We start from the raw sequence: 15,899 nt of genomic DNA, 5'->3' as shown, positions 1-15,899 counted from the left end.
AAGTAAAAAATAGATAAATATAAAATGGTTCTAGATTATCTTATACAACTATTTACATGACAATAAACATAAAACAATAAACATTAGGGATTATAACACTCATTAACACTTGTATTTGTGGTATGTTTTATGACCAAATCAACATTTCTAAGATTCAGGCAACAAAAAAACAGTTTTTGCTGCAGGTTCGTAGTTTGACTAGTCTGACAATCTGTTCTGGTCTGAGTATAAATTTTTAATGCATGAGATTTGTTTACCGTCCATGTTTGTCCACTTTGGGTTTTTCCATGATGGCAAAGATGAAGGCAAGTAAATAATTTGAAAAAGTGGAAAGATTAAGCATTGATAATGTTTCCTTGAAATATGTATTGTTTTGTAGTGGACCGTTTTTGTGGAATGGAGGGATTATGAAAACAAAAACAATGAGAAATGTACAAGTTGTATAAAGGAGAGACTAAAAGATTGAATAAAGGAATTTTGTGCAAACAGAACCAATCGAACTCCAAAGGAAACCTTATATTTGTCTTTGGGGTTTCTGCACTCTAGAGGTAGCATTCCCAGGTTTGCCAGGACATTCTGGATCCACTTAGGCTTCTAAGAGGAGGCCAATTTTCGAGAATAGATTGTCCATGTTAACTGGCTGACTGCTGGCAAGTGTTGATGATTGGCTATTCCTTAGGCTTTTCTTAAGAACATCTTATGTTCATGGGTTTTTTAGTTGGTGGGTGTGGAAGCACATTTTTACCTTTTATGCTCAGGGACAAGGGAACTGACAGGAAGGCTAAATAGGTAAATAGATGAAAAAAAGATCAGTACGGTCCAATTAAGAGCAAGAACCGGTTTGGTCTCACTCCTCAGAATCCTATGGCATGTTCAAACCCTCTTAATATACAATGATAGTTAGATTTCGTTTGCCCAAAATATGCTGCATTCTTCATTACCAGAGGTGCTATTTTGTTTTGAGATATGAAGGCTGTAATATATGGTTGCTTATCATAGTGAATATATCAAGAACACTTCTGGAATCTTACTCTACACACCAATCCATATCTTACTCAAATATTGATTTTGTTTTATCATATTTTGTTTTATTTTGGGTATAGACTTGAAAGATTCTAGTAAAAGCCAGCTCATGTTAGATGGATTTAAAAATGCTGCAGGTTACTAACAGTCGGGGAAATGTACTTCAGTGTAGCCATTACATGCCTGTTGTTATTCCTGAAGGAAAGGCACTTCCATGTGTGATATACTGCCATGGAAACAGGTCAGTAAAAATAAGTTTTAGGGTCTTTCGTGCAAGTGTTCTCTAGATGTTTCCTTGTTTACTCTCTCTTTTTCTACATGGTGCTATTCCAGTCATCACATACATGTAAGAAACTCAAACTGTGCACTTGTCATATAACATTTTCCGCCAAATAGTGGAACCCAGACGTGTCAAATAACATCTGGTATTGCTAAAGAGCATTTCATAAAACATCTAACCCTCAATAATGGTTTCTCAATTTGTCTTCTAGATAGACTATCTGATAGGAATCTGCTTAACTAGGAACTCTGAACAATCCATTCATCCCAGATTTCATTGATCTTGCCTTCGTGATGTGATGTTTACGCTACCAACTTGGCGTGATTGCATTCATCCAATAACCACTTGAGTTCCCTCTATTTTGAAGGACAAACCCACTCTCAAATTCTGTAAGTGCAAAAATGATCTCTGACGGTGTTTCTCTTCGATGGGTCCAGAATAAATGCCATGAAACTGCCTTGTTTGTCCCCTGAAGGCTTCTCCAGCACGCGAGAGGCTGGAATTAGTAGTTAAAAAAGAGTTTGCTCTTGTCCTGTGCTGGTGGTGACTGATATTTATTGTCATGCCTATCTTTGCATAGTAAAACTATGGTCTTCCACCCTCCAAGAATTGTGTTCATAATCCTCCTCTTCATGATCCAATGTGCTTACCCTGACTGGCACCAAATCGATGATGGTTCTGACCTCATGCTTCTAATCATGAAACCTTCAAAATCTCTCTTCTCATATGCCCCACAAAATAGCTGCTCATATACACCTTCACATTATTTGCCCATATATTGGCCACTGGTGAATATTTCATGTCTCCTTTTGTCAAGGGACAGTTCAATACTTTGCAGTTTGCAGGAGACTGTAAAAGAAGAAAGGATAGGATCTGAAGCTACACATGTTTGAATGCTTTCCTGATATATCTTGGGCTAATAGAACTGAACATTTGTTTTTTTTGTTTGCTTTGGATTCCGATCTTGGGCTATCAGAACTGGCTTTTCTTCTTTTGCTCCTACAAAGTGTAGATAAACTGAGTTAAACCAATGGGTTCAATCTAGATAACACTTGAAAACATCATATGCTTGCTTTCATGATTCAATGGTGCTCATACCTTGGCTTGAGATCTTTTCTGTGCATTGGGCTGGCATACTTCTTTTGTATTCATCAACTTGTATGAATGATTGTAATTACTTAATCCAGCATGTGATTAAGAATGTGTAGGAAATACTTTGGTTGACAGAGTCTCTTAGTTGTAATGGACCAGGAAGATCTATTTCTGTTAGAGGTGCAAGTTACCTCGGGGCCTTTCTGAATCCCAAAATCATCCAACTTGGTACAGATGATATTTCTAGTGGACATGAGGAGGTGATATAGGCCTATCAGGCCTAATTTTAATGTGTCCACTTCAGCAGGTCCAACATATCTATTTGTTCCACCTACATCCAATTGTAAATCTAATTGAAGGCTGATTGTTCATCTTCTTCCTTTGTTGGAAATGCTTGTTGATATGAGTCAACTCAGTCAAGTCATATACTTGAAGTGAACGAGTGTTGTATTTTGTTCTTTTGCTTAATTTTTTCCTTAATAGGACTAAGTCATTTACTCGGTCTAGTCAGTCAAGCTTTGGTTGTAATAATTAAATAGCATGAGAAGGTTTGTGCTATATTAAACTCATTTTAGTTTCCCATGTACCACATTAAGCCTTTGGATTGTGAGGATTATCTTGTAATTTCCACTACTTATAATGATTCTTAGCTCATCTTTTCATTAGACCTGAGGATTTTTTTGTATTTGCAATTTAATGGCCCTCACTAATTGAAAGCCATATATTCTTTAATGATCACTGGAACTAATTTTCTTTTTTTCGCATCCCTTGTGGATCCTAAGACAACTTCAACTAAATTGATGTAAGCCTCTTGTGTTTCTAAGTTTGTTAACTAACATCAATATATCTTGATTTCCCCAGTGGTTGCAGAGCAGATGCCAGTGAAGCTGCTATAATTTTGCTTCCATCATATATCACAGTTTTTACACTTGACTTTTCAGGATCTGGACTCTCAGAAGGGGAACATGTCACTCTGGGATGGAATGAAGTAAGTGCCTATTAGAGGGCTATTCCTTCTTTCAGAGATGATTTGAAAATTTATGTTTCATCATTTCAAACATGTAATGTTCTATTGATTTTTCCCAAGCACCATATCATTGTTTTTCTGTACTACAAATAGCCAATTTATCACCTTTTTTCTTCCCATCTTTTATGGAATCTAACATGGTTTGGGAATTTTCCAGAAGGATGATCTGAAGGCTGTGGTCAATTATTTACGTTCAAATGGCAATGTGTCTTGCATTGGTCTGTGGGGTCGTTCAATGGGTGCTGTAACCAGGTTTATTTTTTGCCATGCCATTTATTGTTCTTGCATACAAGGATTCTATAATGTAGTATGGACATTGTTCACATGTGTTGAAAGAAATGCTGTTATAGTGGTCCTTTAAAGGATGGTTTAGCCAGAAGTTTCTTCTACAATCTTTAAGGTTCCAATTGTGATTTTGTATGTCAATTAAACAGATCCTTTGACCAATTTTTGCAAGACATTTTATTTTTGGAGTAGCAAATCAATTTGACTGGGATGGGTTCTACTCTACTTAGATGAGTTGGTACACTTGTGTGGCATTCTCTGAGTTATATGAGTTGGCCAAGATGTTAGTCACTTAGTCTTTGAAGGTTATATGGAGGTCAGTGTCCAAAACCAACCTCATTGAATTTTGATCAAATTCAAATTGAGGGATGCCAAAAGGCAATGCATATGGATATGGTGCATCTGCAGCCTGCCATTGTCACCAGGACAAAATACTCCAACTGGGAACTGACCCTTCCAAGTTTTCCATAACAAGTAGCTTGTCTCCTCACCCCCTCTTAAGAGAGCAGAGAAGCCCTAAGTTGATCTTCACCATCAGCATCTGTTGTTCCTATTGAGTCTTTCTTTCTTTCTTCTTTTGTTTCTTTGTGTTTTTTGAAAGAGATACCTTTATATTTAGTATCCATTATCTCAGCTTATAGTTTTCAGGGCGCTAAGGTGAGGTTAGGCGACAGGGGGGGCGCCTTGTTGCCTAATGGATTTTTTTTTTAAAGTAAAAATCATATAACCTATGCTAGTTCCCTAGGTTCTGTAGCTACTCGCAACCATATTTCCTTAATAATTATCCATAAATTTCATAAGTATAGACTTCATGTTAAAGTATAGAAAGTCAACATATTCATGAGATGAAGGAAAAGAAAGGAAAGAAAATTCAGGGGCTGAACCCCTATTTTTGTTATAGGAAAAGAAGAAAAATATGTTGATTAGATAAAAATTTAAGTTCTTCCGTATTGGTTTGGGTTTTGAGGTTTTTGAGGGTTCATTTAGCAACATGGGTGTTCATTAAACCCTAAGAAATAAGAAAATAATAAAAAGAAACTAGTATATAAACACACAAAATGAATATTTTAGTTTAATAATTTCTATTTTATAATTATAAAATAGTAATAAAAAGAAACTAGTATATAAACACACAAAATGAATATTCTAGTTTAATAATTTCGATTTTATAATTATAAAATAGACATTATTAAACAGATGATGTGATGTGTTGCTCAAAAAATGCAAGCTCAACTTGAGGAAATGAGTTTTTTTTTTTTTTTTTTTTTTGTTCACCAAATAATCTTAGAGAAAATGCTTCTTGCATGCATGGATGGAGGAAGAAAGGGTAGAAGTTTTCATGTATAACTAGATGCATGATTAGCAAGTAACCGCTTAAGATATTTATGTTAGTTTTTGATTTCTTCTTGCTGATGTTTCTTTATTTTTATTTATATCCAAATCTATTTGTTTTAATTATATTTAATGATCCCACAATATGGTACTTCTGTACCAAGGTTTGTCTCTTAAGATTCTGTATTTAACTCTACACATGTACAAATTTTGGTTCTTTATTCTCTTTCTTTCTCTCTCTCTCTCCACATTTATACGTGTGTATGTGTGCATGTCTATCACATCTATTTCATCATCTTCTAAGACTTGTCCCAACTATGAGTTGGCTACATGCATCCTGTTTCACCATTTCTTTATGTTCACCAATTAAATTATGGGCGTTTCTGCTACGTCTTTCTACTATAAACATTATATTTTGTCACTTGCAGTTTAATGTATGGAGCTGAGGATCCATCCATTGCAGGAATGGTCCTTGACAGCCCATTTTCCGATTTGGTTGACCTCATGCTAGAACTTGTGGAAACTTACAAATTCCGTCTACCCAAGTTCACTGTAAGTAGATGTATCGTAAAGAAACTTTTAGATTGTTGATATGGTTTTATGTCAGCAGCTTCATTTGTTTTCTTTGTGAAAATATTTTTGTTCTTATATTTTCCTTCAATGGTGTCTGACTAGGTAGATAATGAGAGTAAAGAAAAGAAAATTGAAAAGAAAGAAAAAAAAATGAAAACAACGATTCTTTCAGGAGAGAGTAAGATTAGTTTTTCCTCCTCTCACCCACTGTTTTCTTCTGCTTCCTCTACCTTTAAGGAGAGAAAATAAAATAAACCAAAGAGAAAATTCACCTTCATATTTTGTCTCAACTTTTCTTTCTGTTTTGGTTTCTCTTGTTAGCCACACTGAGGAAAGTCACTTTTTTTTAGATTTTCTTTTCCTAACATTTTCTTCTCAATCAAAAAGGGTGTAATTAATAAAGTAAACATTAAATCCTATTTACTTTCCATACACATTGATATGGAAGCATGCATGTATCGGTGTTCAAGAATTTAGGAAATAGAGTTGTATCCCCCTTTTCCTGTACTTGTTGGTATCCATATCTGGGCATTACAAGTTTTTTGGTAGGGGTTAGGAATTCCTTTTAGTAGGGCTGCAAACGGATCAGATTGGATTCGGTAAAGTACTAAAGTGTATATCCGATCTGATTCGATAAGAAATCTGACAGACCTGAATTTGATAAGAATCTGTTGGATTTCCAAAATTATGATTCAAATTCGAATATCTTATTGGATAATCCAATTTGAATCCAATTCGATTTGGATTGTAGTAAAAAAAGTTGATGATATAATGTAAATAATACATTATAATATATAGTATATAATTATAATATATACATATATTATATATTTTTTCATAACTAATGGATTGGATTGGGTCATGACATATCAGATTGAGGTATATTTGAATTCAATCTGTTAACTAAAAAGATTGATTTTTTGGATTCAATCTGATTTGTTAGGATCAAGGGAGATGTCTGAATCCAGCTCTTATTGGATCAAATTCGGATTCGAATTGGATCTGATCCGACTTATTTGCAGCCCTACCTTTTGGGGACGGGTATTAGAGACTGTAGAGTAGGGGTGGCAACAGACAAAGGGTCTGCTCTACTCAGGCATATGGTCAGACCAAGCTGAATTCCAGGACTGTTTTGCCATGTTTGGATGATTTCAACCAAATTCAGTTGTATATTTGTTTTATATACATTTAAATATTATATGATAAATTGAATGCAGGCACAGAAAATATTATATATTAGATTATATACATTTTCTGCTATTTATAAGTTTACAGATGTTAGTTTACTAGTAACTTTTTGTACATAATGTGATTTAGGTATCCCTCATTCACAATATCAAAGAGAAACTGAAAAATATTGATTTGTTTTCATCACATCCTAAATATTTTATGTTGTAGTGGTGGTCCTAGCTTTGGATTTTCTGCCTGGTGATTTCCTGGATGGGCTGGGTTTGCATGGGTTAACAGTAGATTGGTTGTTGTGGCACAACTTGGATTAATCCAACCTGCCTCTCTTATTAGAGAGTGGAGACCCATGAACTATTTGGTCTGATTGTTCGGTTGAATGATTTCTTGGTATTGAACAGTAAAGAATCTGAGGAAAATTTCTACCATTCTTTTCTATCTTTTTCAATTGGTGTTAATCTATGATACCTGTATATTTCACATTGCATAGTTTATTTGTTGTCATACATGGTATGGAGCCCATATAGGGGTGAAAGTCAGGTGCCCCAATTGAAGAACTTCAACTACTTCAGGCTTGGGTTAGGGTGTGGGCCCATCCAAAATTTAACAAATTCTCAACCCAGCCTGACCCAAATTGCACCCTAATCAATATGATACTGAAGCAAAAACTTTTTTTCTAGAGGAGACAAAGTTCAAGGGTTTGAACATTTAAAGATTAGAGAACTGAAGAGGGCTTCGATGTTTCTAGTGAAGAAGTGGTTGGGTGGTTTAAAATCTGGATTTATGGTGCCATTACAACCAGAAGAGATCTACTTTGGAAGAGTTCGAAAGTAGAACATAGTAGAAGGTATTTGGCTGAGAAGAAGGAAATAATAACAGAAGATTCTTGGCGTGTTTGAATTTTTTGGGAAAGGGAGTAAACAAGTAATGTCTATCCTTGAAGGAGAAAAAGGCTCAAGATGGGAAGATATGGAAAGCTTTGCTTGATTTCTTGCAATGCAAGATTTGGGACTGATCTCCCTTTGGTTATCAACAAAAAGAATCTATGCCTTTGGTAAGATGTCTTTGGCAGGGGGGAGGGTGAACATAGTGACTGTTAATGGTATGGGCAAGCTGGTGGTAAATCAGAGAAAGGAAAAATGGCAGGACAAGCTTGTCATTTTGGCTAAGCAAGAAGTTGGGAATTGGCATGAGGTAGGAAAGGCTATTTACAGACATTTCAAACTGAAGAATTCCATAATAACCACTCCCTTTGATAGGTGCAGCTTTAGGGGTGTTCAAATTTGGCTATCAAACCAAAAACCAAACCGAACAAGTCAATTCAGTTCTGTTTGTAATGGATTTTTTGGTTCAATTTGGCAAAAAATTCAACCAAACTGAAAGCCAAATAAACTGATATTTCTGTTTATAATGATTTTACAATTTCCATCGAATGACTACTGTCATGGAATGACCTTTGCTCATAATATTTTTATATTTTTTTATTATTTGAATGACCATTGTGTTCTTATAAATTTTTAATACCGCCAAGCTTCTTTTTTGCAGGTTTACCTTTTTTCACTTTTCACTGAAGAGATATTAATTGTTCATAGGAAACCAATAGATGGATTGTTTCACTGAAAACCGCCCATCTTATGTTTGAGATAATTCCTCTCTCTCTCTCTCTCTCTCTCAAGATTTCATCAATCAGACACTCAGTGGGGTTTGGTTTTGACTGAAAATTTGGGGATTTTTCAAGGTAATTTTGTGTTTGAATCATGGGAGGAATGGTGGTGAAGATGATGAAAGGATGGCCATGGCTGTTGCTTCTGTCAAAGAAATTTGAGGTTTTACAAAGGATGGAGGGGTTTCAGGTTGGCACAGGTGAGGGAGAGATTGGGGGAGTTTTGGAGGTTTGGATCTTAGATGGAGGGGTTTTACTATGTTTATTGGCATAGCAGTTTCATAAAACCGAAATCATATAACCTGAACTGGGCTTTAAACTGTCACGAAAAGCAAGGTGAAGAGATGGGGATATCAGTGTCTGTTGTCTGCAACCTACAAATTGCTTGGAAATTTGTCTAGAGCTAAAATGGTCTGCGAATTGGAGAATTATGAGCAGGTACAGGGAGTGCTTAAATAACCATGCTGTCGGAATCGGAGGCCATGTCATCGATGGATGTGGAGAGTTCTTGGCCGCTGCCTGGCAGAGAGGAAGGCTTGCTCCTTAAAATGCGCCGCCTGCAACTACTGTTGAATTTCCATTGCAAGGAGACAGAGGCTGCCTACTAGCATAGCTCCCCACATTGGCACTGGTTCTCTGTTTTAGACCGAAAACTGAAAACCTTCATGAAATCTTTATATTAATGGGCCTAAACTAAACTGAAAAACCGAACCAAACCAAATTGAATGGTTAAACCGGAATATTGATTAGGTTAAACTGAACTGAATTTGGTTAGGTTTGGTTCAGATTATTAGAATAGTTAAACTGAAATATCGATTAGGTTTATGGTTCAACTGAACCAAATTGACCGAATGAACACCCTTACACAGCTTTACTTGATCTGCTGGAGGAGCCCTTGGATTTAGCATGTGAAATGATTCACTCTCAATCTGGTGGACTTTTGATTTCTAAGCAGTGTGTGTTTTCAAATGCTAGGGATGTTCAGGCTGAAGATGGTGTGTTTGTTAGGATCTTGGGTTGCTGTTTCGTCTTTGGCAAAAAGATACACTTCAATCAATCACTTCAATCCATGGGTGCAGAGAAGGCTGCATTACATGGCAAGCTTGAATTCGTGCATTCAAATGAAGAGGGTTTTAACCTGCAAAGAGTAGAGTTCTGTGTTGGGGAGGAGACAGAAGAACACCAAATTCTCATTATTGGAAATAGTTGAAGCTTCACTCAGTTGGTATCTGGAAAGTCCTATGGGGGTTTTGGCGAATTCGTTTGTGTCCCAATGCATTTAATGGTGGTGTGAGGCTTAAGGAATTTGAACATGGAGTTTGTCAAGAGAGCAGTTCAATTTTGTTAAATAAAGGTTTGACTTGAATTGGGTTTTGTGGGCTGGTTACAAACCATCAACAGGCTGACTTAAACAAATGGGACCAGGCCCACTTAAAAAAATCATGTGAGTCAGGATGTGGGGCATGTAGACAATCATGATTATCTATTGTCATCCTCAATTGAACCTGCTCCAAACAAAATTGATTCTATTGGGAAACCCTCATATCAGCAGCCTCGTTCAAGTGGTGAAGGGATGATTTCTAAGAAGTCTAAGTTGGAGTTTAATAGAAGACTAAAAGGTGATGCCTGGTATTGTCTCAAATGGTGGCTTTGAAATTGTTGATTTGTGGAAGCAGCATCCGAACAGAAGGCTAAGAGGGCAGAGGGGAATATTACTGTTGGTGTCTTGAAGGGTAGAAAAGGAGTGGTGTTTAAAATATTTCCTAGAGGAGAAAGTTTCAGAGGTAAAGAAATAGTGAGGAGATCTGGGAATGGATGGTTACAAGGTTAGACAAAAAGAAAGACTTGAACAGGTTGATGGATAATGAGATGGGTTGCACTTAAGAGACGGGAAAACCATTATGGATAAACAAACAGAGAAATTGGGTAATCCCTGCGATGCGGTAGAGAGGGAGTTACTGAAGTCAGCAGAGGACTCTTGGAGCTGCATGTATTGAGTCGAGTTTGAATAGAGAAGGGGACTTTGCAGTGGATATTTTGAATAGAGAAACAGACATGAGGATATCTGAAGTATCTACAAAGGTGGCACTGGAGATCGAAGGAGTTGGGAATATCGAAAAAGCAAGAACAAAGGAGAGAAAGGTGGATGACCTATAGGATGAAGAGGGGCCTGGGAACAACATTGTCAGGGAGTTGGGAGCAAAATGGTATGAGAGAAGAAAGAAGTATAGAATGAATCCAATTACAGAGGATGACGAGAATGGAGATGAAGATGAAGTTTGCATCGATGAGACCCATGTCATTGGGAAAACATTGGATCTGGAAATAGTAGTGAAAACAGAGATCGAGGTAAGCAAGTCTGGGTTTGGTTTTTTCTTGGAGAGGAATTTGTGATGAACCACCCGATGAATCACCCATTTGGATCTGCTCGTCATCTGTTCCAATCTTCAATCTGCAAGAATAAAGGAAACAAAGGAGATCCGAGACACTAGCCCATGGAAGTAAAGTGCAACCTGGAACTGCTTAATCCGAATTGGGCTAGCTGGGAGGCTCTATGCTCTTCCCTCAATAGTTGGGCCAGCTGGGAGGCCCTATTCTCTTCCCTCGATAGCTTCCTTTCGGGTGTGCGTCGAAAACAATCTAAGTGCCCTTTTATAACAACATCCTATTGTGTTCAATAAATGCTAATAGGAACGTTGAAGTGCAACTGTTTGGTTGACTGAGTCAAGCCCCTCCGGATTGAGACAAGTGTCTCACTGATCAAGGATTTTGCCACTTGGTCATCCAGTCTACACCAAGTCAAATGACTTGTCATTGACCCATTAAGAGCTGGAAATAGGATCTAATAAAGATTCTAAATAATGGATTCTCTGTGCATAAAAAAAATGAAGGAAAAACACTTTCATAAAAATGAACAACTAAAAGAATATTATAGAAAATAGATAATTATAATAATATAATTAAAGAGGAAAAACTTTGTTGTGGGTGCAAAAGTGTAGCACAGAGATTAACTTATTTTCCATCAACATGTGGCTTGCCACATGGCCACTGGATTGTCCAACATGTTGAGGATGAACAAATGAGGGCCTATGGCCACTCTACCAACAATTTGCAAGGAAAAAAATTAACGAACTGGAAAAAAGATTTCCTATGCCTCTAATGGATAGGAATGAGGATAATTTGGATCCTGGTGTGACATGCAGTGTTGCAAGGAAAGAAGATCAAATTTAGTTGGGTTTGTCTGAAAATATTGGATTAATATCCACGAGGATGGTGAGGTGGCAGCAGATTGGGTTTCTGAGAATGCTGTTTTGGCATAGAAAGAATCATTGATCACTCTAAAATTTTCCCTCAAACCAAACACATCCTAAGGATTTGCAGATTCCTAAGAAGATCCCTAGACCCTAGTGCGGTAAGACAATTCAGAAGCCAGAAAAATCAACAAATTATCCAAGTGTCAACTTTTTGCTAGATCAAGAGGGGGTTTGTTAGGAATTGGGCCCTCAAAGAAGGTTAAGAACACAAAAAAAGTCACAAAGAGAAGTAAACAGGGTTCTGGGAAAGATTCAGGAGGTGCTGAATAATTGGGTTTCATAGTTGTGCAATAGTCTTTTGGGAGGAGGGTATTATCTTCAGGAGGTTTTGGATGGATCAATAGCTTAATATCTTTTGGGAACTAGTTGTATCAGGTGGAGCTGGTTCCATTGGGCCTTGGAGAAGGATAGTAGTTCTTGGGTCTATTTTTTGTTTTCTCTTGAGGTGATGCCTTGTCACCTTATTGTATCTCTCTTTTTATTTCAATAAATTTTCTTTTTATTTATTACAAAAAAACTTATAACATATGTAGAATCATATGTTCAACAAATCATGCTAGAAAAAAATTTGTATATGTAAGAACTTAATTAAATTTGGCAAGACATTAGTCTTGAGGAATGGCATTTTAGCTTTCATAATATAGAAGCATAGTATGTGGGATATCCATGTAGAGGATTGTAGGAAATGGACAGTCATATCCCCATTTCTGATGGTTTCTGTTTCTGATTTCTTCTAACCTTGAAGGATTGTTCTCATCCTTTTTTTTAGTGTAGAATTGTGATTTTTTATCCATTAACTGGTTAAGCTTATTGTAATCTATATATTTTTCAAACTATCCTTTAACTTCAATATTAGGACTATTCTTATGAAATTGATGACTCCTTTCTCCTCTTTGGTTTATTCTAGGTGAAATTAGCAATACAATACATGCGCAGGGTTATCCAGAAGAAGGCAAACTTTGACATAATGGACCTTAACACCATTAAGGTTTTATTTTTCCTATAATTTTTTAAGGTTTTTGATATATTTCTGATTGATTACTTTGGAAAGATGTGCATATGTGGATTCTTATTTAATTTTGAGACTTAAATAGATTATTTTAATTTTGTTAGAGTTTCATCATCAATAAAAGGGGAATCTTTTTATGGACATGAACAAATTTGTTCAACAAAATCCATTATTTATTCTTGTTCCCTTATTAACATTCTGTGTACTTGAACCCACCACAACCATTCTTTCCCAATAAAAGGAAGCTGACTTGGTAGGGGTGAGTTTAAATAGCTCCATATTTGATGCTTTTTTTATTTTTTTAAATAAAAAAATACACAAAACTTTGATGGGGCTGGGAAACCAAGGGATGAGGAGGTAGATAAGTTGATATGGACCAAGACACTTGATTATATATAACAGATTTTTTTGGGTAAAAATAAAAAAGAAAAATTTATTAAAGAGATAGAGAGTACAAAGGTGACAAGATATCACGCACAGAAATTTTAAACCCAAAACCCACACCAATAATGCTCTCCATCCCCTAATAATACAGATTTTCCTTCCCCATTTTTACAAGCATACACAGGATTCACTGTCCATTCCAAAACACTTCAGCACCCAACAGACCCCCCCCCCCCCCTACTATCCCCAAAACAACAATGATCCTAATATCTTTCACCAACCACTTACTTAGACTCTGGTTTCCACTATCTTTTCCAAATCCACATTGCTTTCTACTTCTCTCACTCGATCCATCACCACCTCCTCGTCCTTCCCTTCCCCTTCTGAATTTTCTTTCTCCACTTCACACTCCATCCCCTGCATCACCTCATCTCTTGTCAACATACCTTTTTTTGAACAGTAGAGGTGGATTCCAACTTCTTCTCCCCAGCCTCTTCTCCACCGCATCCACACTACTGCTACTTCTATCAAGGCTCTCAATTCTGTTCCTGCTTTTTATCTCCTTCTCTTATAGATAGTTAAATACTCTTATACCTACAGCAAGGCCCAACTCCAAAGAGATCTTCCTTTAGCTGATGGAAGGCCTTGGCGACATGAACTAATTGACTATTGTTTGACCTCTTGGGTTTTTTTGTCATTTATTGCAGCACCTTCATTTTTTTTCTAGTTTCTTTAAGCATATTTGAAATTCTTTTTCTCCCTAAATCCACCCCCAACTTCTCAACGGACACTTGTCCGTCGGACCAAACTTCCCCAATTCAGATTCCTTGACCTTTTCAGCTCCTTTTCCTTATTTAGCTCATTCCCTTCAAATTCTAAAGCTACCATATTGTTTCCAACACAACTACACGAGTACAAGTGGCCTCCTTTTGAAATTGAGTAGTCTCAGACTCCTCAGAATAGACCTTCCTTTCCTATGTAATCTCAATACCACCTTCCTGTTTTCCAAGCTCTGAATCTGAAATCTCATTAGCAGACTTCTCAATGGTGCATGCTGAAGGAGAGACCCTTTCCAAGGCATCCTCTTTTACTGTCTCTTCAAGGATCTCAATCAATCCCAACTGTGATTCCACAAAACTAACCTCCTTGAAACACTGCCCTTGGACAATAGTATCCTCTGCTTCTAGGACCTGCTCTTCATCTACAACTAAACATTTCTCTTGAAATACACCTGCCACCTTTGACTGATTATCAAGATGCTTGATTGACTTCATCTCTAAGGATGAGTCACCCTTGAATGTATCAGACTTCAGATCGCTGCTAACAGATTCTGATTCCTCTTAACCAATGAAATGAGTCACAGCCACTGAATGAAGGTTGAAGGTAAAAACTTCATTCAGCTGGCCTCCACAGATTGATGCAAAGGATGAAAAAAAAGCTTCAAGCTTCCGCAGATGGAAAGGAAGCCCAATAACACAATCGGTCACATCATCCTTCACAAGCAGCTTCTTTGTGTTAGATAATGGGGACCATCTTGAAACTAAAATACTACCATAATCTGATTGAATATTTATGGTTTCCAACTCCAACTCTTCATCCACCAGGTTGATAATTGCTTTACCCTTTTGAAAAGGTGTAAATATCATCTTCCCCTTCAGATTTGGACTTCTGATTATGGCTTTCATAGGTAGCCATGGCAACCCAAAAATTTTATTTGCAATTTTTGATCATTAGAATGATCAATAGGATTTATCTAATGAGTGATGGATGAAGATACAATATAAGAATTAAGGGGCCGTTTGATAACAGCTAATTAGCTGAACTGAAAGACTTATTGTTTTATCTTTTTTGTTGATAAAATAATTAAATAATAAAATTTTCAAGGGTACAGTTAACTAGCCAACTTCAGTTTCAGCCATGTAAGGAGCCCATAATCTCCTTGATAACTTATTCACTTAAAAAAAAAGCAATAATCTTTTCAGTTCAGACTTCAGCATCTTCAACTGTTATCAAATGGCCCCTAAGAAGATAACTTTTGAAAGGGTTTCAGAAGAGGGGACTGAAAGCCTGCAAAAGCTGAACTACATACATAAAAGGAAAAGAAAAAAGAGAGAAGAATAATTAGAGTAAGAAGAAACTTCTTTTTACTGAAAAAAATAATAATTAGAGTAAGAAGAATGAAGAAGAGATACACTCACTTGAAAAAGAAAAAAAAGTTTTAGAACAATTTAGATGCCAAAAATGGTTATTTATCCCCTTAAAAATAAAGAAAAAGGACTTAGATACTTAGATATCAAGGAGGATTTATATTAGCACACACTCTTATGGTAGCTAAAATACAATATAGAATATAAGAATAACCCTTATAAGCAAAGGAATTTGAATATGACAATCCCTAAGGAAGAAACCCTTAACTTGTCCAACAAGAAATGAAAGTATCCCACATAGGCTGTTGGTTACTCTAGAAGCAACATTAACTTGTTCTACAAAGAAACAACCTACATGTAACACCCCCACCAAAAAAAAAAAAAATGAAACCTAACTATTCCTGAAAGAGAACTCACTTTAAAACACCATAGTTTTTAAGCTCTAAATGTGCTATGCCACTGTCACTTGTTTCCTAGTATCCATGAGTATAAATGGGAGCGTCTGCTCATTTCCTTGGATTTTATGCTGGTCCTTAATACGATGCATATATGATATGAAGTCAAATTTAACGTTAACCAATAAAA

General features: G+C 36.4%; 1 protein-coding gene across 3 annotated transcripts in view; it reads left to right on the top strand.

Moving 5' to 3' along the window:
- Window positions 1–15,899, top strand: part of LOC104596404 (uncharacterized) — a 39,584-nt gene that overhangs the window by 13,471 nt on the left and 10,214 nt on the right. For 2 of the 3 annotated variants that reach the window (XM_010257551.3, XM_019197635.2), the window contains 5 exons: window positions 1,161–1,264; window positions 3,257–3,383; window positions 3,580–3,674; window positions 5,468–5,591; window positions 12,682–12,762. In XM_010257551.3, coding sequence (XP_010255853.1) covers window positions 1,161–1,264; window positions 3,257–3,383; window positions 3,580–3,674; window positions 5,468–5,591; window positions 12,682–12,762 — 531 coding nt within the window. Of the gene's footprint in view, window positions 1–1,160; window positions 1,265–3,256; window positions 3,384–3,579; window positions 3,675–5,467; window positions 5,592–12,681; window positions 12,763–15,899 lie in introns of those variants that run through there. The other variant, XM_088895292.1, reaches the window with a different exon arrangement.

The sequence above is a fragment of the Nelumbo nucifera genome, chromosome 1 (assembly GCF_055504915.1).
Source record: "Nelumbo nucifera cultivar China Antique chromosome 1, China Antique-T2T, whole genome shotgun sequence".
Classification (NCBI taxonomy): domain Eukaryota; kingdom Viridiplantae; phylum Streptophyta; class Magnoliopsida; order Proteales; family Nelumbonaceae; genus Nelumbo; species Nelumbo nucifera.
The sequence above is the reverse complement of the archived record's forward strand: the minus strand, read 5'-3'. Positions and strand labels throughout refer to the sequence as shown.